General features: G+C 27.5%; 1 protein-coding gene across 1 annotated transcript in view; it reads left to right on the top strand.

The window, feature by feature from the left end:
• Positions 1 to 6,288, top strand: part of LOC108746360 (ATP-binding cassette sub-family G member 1-like) — a 22,447-nt gene that overhangs the window by 3,091 nt on the left and 13,068 nt on the right. The window contains exons 2-9 of the mRNA XM_018483083.1: positions 941 to 1,058; positions 2,633 to 2,816; positions 3,535 to 3,680; positions 3,766 to 4,004; positions 4,088 to 4,350; positions 4,763 to 4,931; positions 5,243 to 5,499; positions 5,687 to 5,841. Coding sequence (XP_018338585.1) covers positions 941 to 1,058; positions 2,633 to 2,816; positions 3,535 to 3,680; positions 3,766 to 4,004; positions 4,088 to 4,350; positions 4,763 to 4,931; positions 5,243 to 5,499; positions 5,687 to 5,841 — 1,531 coding nt within the window. The remainder of the gene's footprint in view (positions 1 to 940; positions 1,059 to 2,632; positions 2,817 to 3,534; positions 3,681 to 3,765; positions 4,005 to 4,087; positions 4,351 to 4,762; positions 4,932 to 5,242; positions 5,500 to 5,686; positions 5,842 to 6,288) is intronic.

Below are 6,288 nucleotides of genomic sequence, written 5' to 3'. Positions count from 1 at the left end.
TATATATTATTGTACATTGTATAAAATTAATTATTCTTTTTTCTTTAAGTAGAATATAATTTATTATTAAATTTAAATAAAGATATTCTGTTTGAAACATTGTTAGGGAATCTCAGGTTCCGGAAGGAATTTGCACTGTTATATAAACGTAAAGTCTAACTTGATGGTAAAAGACCATCAAATATATTGATTTTGTACATATGGTAGATATGTAATAAAATGGTAGATATGTAATAATATGGTCCTTAAGGACCATCAAATATATTGATTTTGTACATATGGTAGATTAGACCGTAAGGTCTAACATCAAGTAGACCAGGTAGACCAACAAACATAATATATTTTATTTTGGTTATTTTATTTTACAATACAATTTTTAATTATTATTATTAATTAAAATAGAAATGTCTATTTTTTGAGAGTATAAATTATATATATTAAATGATAATTATTAAATGATATAAAATTACTATATAATACAGCAAAGATACATAATAAATTATTTAAACTAAACATTGAAGAAAAAATAGAACCGATTTTAAATCAAATAGCATATATTGAGTTAAAAAAACAAAAATATTCAATAAATTTCTAACATATTACAATTATTAAAGAGGATCTGTCGTGTCGTATTTTATGCATTTAAATTAAATTATAAAATATATTATACAACAAATGCCTTCATTTAATATATAACTATTATCTCAAGTTAAGCATTATTATTCCATGTTGTGGAAGTGGCAACATTCTTATTATCCGTGGAACTTTCACTTTGACGAATTTGGATACACGATAACTTGTTGAGATTGTAATTAGTACTAATTGCATTCCGCTTGTGAATGTCATATCTCAGCATGCATAAATTATTAACCATTAAAAAATTTTTTCGCATAATTATATAATGCTTTTTTTTGTAAAGAACTATTATTTTATTTTATAGAGAGGAAAACATTGTTAAACAACCTTAATGGCGACTTTCGACCGGGCGAACTCACAGCTATTATGGGTCTTTCAGGCGCTGGAAAATCTACATTAATGGATATCCTAGCAGGTTTTACGTTAGTATAAAATTAATGCTACACTCTGATCAATTTTATCTTACGAATGGATGAAGAAAAGACACAATTACCAGCTTATTATAGATTTTATTTGACACTAAGCGTGACGGAGGATAATAAATGTTTTAACGTTCACTATTATTATTTAGTTATTATAAAAGTTACTACAAAAGATCTACATTAAGATGATGATTAATACATAATTATAAAAATAAAAGTTATAATGTTTTTTTTTGGCCTCTTTTGTAATGTGAAGTATTTTTCATTCTAATTCAATAGCGAGAGATTACATACACGCAATAAGAAGATTAAGTATTAGATTTAAAATTAAACAGATAGAAATATTTAACAAACATTAAGTGATTGAAATTAATATAAAAAATTTTGTTTTATTAATAAAAATTATTAAAAATTTATGTTAAATTTAAATTATTATATACAATATATATTTTATTTATGATACGTTTAGACTTTTTCTCTCTTTATATTAAGAATTATATTAAGGACCTTTTCATTTAAAAAATTGTTTAAATATGTTATAAGCTGAAGATTTTATTCAAAGTATTCTAAATATTCATCCGAAAAATGAAATGTTAATCCGAACAAAAAAATCTTAATTATCAATCTGATAATCGTTTAAAACAAAAACAGAATGATAAAAACTTGAATTTAGATATTATGCGGGTAATCTTGATGGGTTTTGATTAGCAAAATTTTCTTGTATTGTAAAAATTTTTTTTGTAGATTTTAAAATATAAATTATAGATTGCATTTAAAATTCCACACCGCACTAGAGCCGCGTATGTTAATTCAGTTGTTCCTTAGATAGAATTGTGCGTGTATAACATTGGAGTCACGATACACGTGCATGGACGCATTAAATTACGTAATCTTCAATATCAATATCCGTTCACTTTTTAGGTGCATCTTAGGTATCATGATGCATTGCAATATCACAAATATAAATGAACTTTTAATCTTATCTTCTTCACACACTCTTATTTTTTTACGCATCCTTATCTTCTTTTTTAAACGTTTCCCAATTATAAATGTGACAATTGGTTGGCAAATTATTCAAGGACACGTACTAAATATTGACAGTTAATTTTTTTATCAGTTATAATTACTATATTAAGAAGAATGGCAGGTTAATATTGTGTACCTTCTAACAAGCGACACAGTACAACATAGTGATCATCTCATCTTTGCTTAACATTGGCAAACAACAAGGATGTGATGATCCATTGTGTTACACCGTGTCATCTGTGTCGTTTGTTGGAAGGCACACATTATTAGTTACAGTGACTGCAGCGTTCAGCAGAAAAAGTAGCTTTATAGCCATTGCAAAATTCTTTAAGATGACTAATCTTGCTCTTAAATCCTCACTGAATCTAAATGTATAAACCAATTATATATTAGAGAATTTTACACTAGTTGCAAGGCGGCTTTTTCTGTTAAACGCAGCCAATTCTTGCTTCCAAATAAACATATTTCAATACATAAATTATATATTCACGTATATATTAATAGAGAGAAATTATGATATTACGAATTAGCGATATGTTACATTTCAGAACAACCTCAGTTACTGGTAGAATCATGATAAACGGACGAAAACGAAATATGTCAGAGTTTCGTAAATTATCCGCCTACATAATGCAGGATGATAATCTGCAACCATTTTTAACAGTGCAGGAAGCTATGTTCATTGCTGCTGATCTCAAACTAAGTTTGAATCATCATCAGAAATCGCAAAAGGTAGTATTATAAATATTTTTTTTTTATATAAATATAAAATTCTTCAAGGGTTAAAATATTTACAATGGGAAATATGTAAACTAATTGCCGGTGAAAAAAATTTATTACGTTGCAAAACAATTTGCGTTTTTATCTGTAAAGAGAATGTGTTAAGTCAATTATATCCTTTTCCATCATTATTCTACACTGTTGTTTTTAATTTTCTTTTAAGATGATAATTACAAATAGATTCTAAAATAATCTGCATTTTTATAAAGCAATTAATAACATGTGATTTTAGTACGAATAAGCAAAATTAAAATAATAAACGTGAATGTCAATTAAGATGTAACAACTTCATAATAACTTAATAACAAATAACTAATCGGTTGGAATGCTAATTGAAATTTAATATCAAGAAGCTAATATGCGTATTATTTGAAAATTTATATTTAAAACTAAACATAACAAGTGATTTTGATCCATCTAATTTATTAAAAATATTTATAATATATTAATATAAATAATGTTTAATAAAAATTTCTTAAGAGTTGCAAAAATTTTACCATGAATTAAATTGTAAGTGATACGCACATTAGCTTTTATTTTATAATAATAAAGTTATTTAATTGATCTCGATAAGTAGAGATTTTACTCATTGTCAGTATAATTACATAATTTAATGAGATATTATATCGAAGTTCTCTAATTGACGGATAAAAGTTAATTGATGTAATAGATCGACAAAATATTAGTAGCGATGGGTCTCGACGAGTCTCGTTACATGATTATTGGCGTACTTAGCGGAGGACAAAGAAAAAGACTCGGCATCGCACTTGAACTGATCAACAATCCACCAGTTATGTTTCTTGATGAACCTACGAGGTAGGTATTACATGATTTTTTTAGCGAGACATTTTTAATCACGTACATACTTTTTATATATGTATAACTGTCTTTATCTTTTTAGTGGTTTGGATAGCACTTCTTCAAAGCAATGCCTAGCACTTTTGAAACAATTAGCGCAAGAAGGACGAACTATAATTTGTACGCTACATCAGCCGAGTGCAATCCTCTTCAATATGTTGGATCATCTTTATGTGATTGCTAATGGCAATTGCGTTTACACGGGTAGCACGTATAATTTGGTGCCATATCTAAATAGTATAGGATTTGTCTGTCCGACACATTATGATCCTGTTGATTTCTGTAAGCTATATCTTTTTAAAACCGACAAACTATTGTGCAAAAATCTTGGTAACATAAACTTAGAACTCTTCTTCCATGTATAGTGATGGAGATATGCAATGGCGATTATGGTCCCCACATATCCAAGCTAATGGAATTGATCGAGAATGGGAAAAGTAATAAATGGAGATCGACGAAAACCGTTTATTTAAATAAAAGCCAAGAAACTACTACCTTGCAACAGGTTGCTAAAAGATCATATTCCTTCGAAATGGAATTCAGACATACTCCACATTATATTGACAATTTTTGGAAGCAACTCTGTATTCTTATCAAAAGAAATGTAATTAGATTATTTCGCGATAAGGTAATATTGTTATACGTTGCGAATTTTATTCATAAGATATGTTTTTCTTTAAGAGAGAGAGAGAGAGAGAGAGAGAGAGAGAGAGAGAGAGAGAGAGAGAGAGAGAAAGAGAACTACTTACTAAATATCGAAAAAGAATAAGAATTAATGTCATATAAATGTTCAGTTGAATGAGAAATAAGTTATATAAATTCAATTAGTTAATTACCCTACAGCACAAAGTTGCACAAAAATTGTAGTAACACTGCTGCAACATTGCAGCAATATTGCGAACATTTTGCAGTGATATTGCTGCAAATTCTGTGCTGTATGGATTTATATATATTATAATGTAATTTATCATATTACATCGAAAGTATTAACGTTAACATTAATACGGAATTTTAAATTCTTTTTATTTTTATTTACGTAGGTATTAATGCTCACACGGATATCAATGCATTTGACAATTGCTTTGATTGTTGGTGCATTATACTTTAAAATTGGCCAAGATGCTGCTTATGTTTTAGACAATTATAGTCTATCATATTATAATATTATGTTTCTCACGTATAGTGCATTTAGTGCTACAATGGTCACGAGTAAGTTTATTGTAATTAGTTTAATTTTCAATCTAATTTTAATGTTATATTAATTTAATATAATATAGCAGAATAAAAATTTGCAATATAAATTATATTAAAAAAACATGTATAAAAAAACATTTTGTGAGCAGAATAAAAATGTGCAATATAAATTATATTGCAAATTTTTATTCTGCTCACAAAATGTTTTTTTTTTTTTTGAGACCGCTTTTCCTTGCCCGGTTAAGCTTTAATAATTTTATGATTCAATACGCGCAGTATTCTGAAATACAACGTCAAATTCACATATATTTTTTTCTGTTTTGCAGTTCCTTTGGAATTACCGATATTAAAACGTGAGCACTTCAATCGTTGGTATAAATTACAATCGTATTATTTAGCGGGCAAAGTGGCAGATTTTCTGGTCCAATTTATTTCTACGTTTATTTATACAGTCATAGTATATTACATGAGTGGCCAGCTTCCTGAAAGTAGAAGATTTGGGTTGTACATGCTCATGTGCTTTGTTGCCAGTCTGGTTGGTCAAACGATTGGATTCATTGTAGGGTGTTCGCTAAAGATCCAGGTTTGTAATCTATTTTATTCATTTATAATTCCAATTAATCATTTATATTAACGATTATATGTATTTTTTGTATCTATTTTTATTTTAAAAATATTTTAAGAATAATTGAAGGAAGGACACTGGGGAAAAGACTTAAGAAAATACAATTCATCTATTGTACAATTTGTAAATTGGTATATTATTTCAGAATAGCGTAATTTTTGGACCATTTGCAATTATGCCGTTCGTTGTGCTTAGTGGTTTTTTTGTACATACTAAAGACGTGAATCCCTACTTTGTTTGGCTATTTGACATATCGTACTTCAAATATGCTTTTGAAGGAATATTAATGGTGGTTTATGGGTAAGAATTAATCTTCTACTTTGATATATGATAATAATTGATATTTGATGTATTTTTCATAAGATAGTTAACCCTCAGTATCCATATCTCAAAAAAGTGTACCTATCTACCCACATTCGGATATTTATAACCCAGCATTTTTTTTTTGCTTATATCTCAAATTCTAGTGCATCGATTTTAACTAATTTTTTTTTATCTATCGTTTGAAGACTGAAAAAAATAATTTTAGAAAGTCTAAAATGTCGTAGTACAAAAGATATTTTGTAATAAGTGAAAAGGGATCGGAAAAAAAGGGATCTGAACTATGCAAATCGGGGGAATTATGCTAAGCCTTTGTGGGTACTGAGGGTTAATGCATTTAAACTGTAATGCATTTATTTAAAAATTTTCAAGTTTAAATATTTACCCGGAAAAAAAATTTTATATATAATTATATAAAATTGTATA

This window comes from Trachymyrmex septentrionalis, unplaced genomic scaffold (genome assembly GCF_001594115.1).
Source record: "Trachymyrmex septentrionalis isolate Tsep2-gDNA-1 unplaced genomic scaffold, Tsep1.0 scaffold168, whole genome shotgun sequence".
NCBI classification, from domain to species: domain Eukaryota; kingdom Metazoa; phylum Arthropoda; class Insecta; order Hymenoptera; family Formicidae; genus Trachymyrmex; species Trachymyrmex septentrionalis.
Note: the sequence above shows the minus strand (reverse complement) of the source record. Positions and strands in the feature narration are given on the sequence as shown.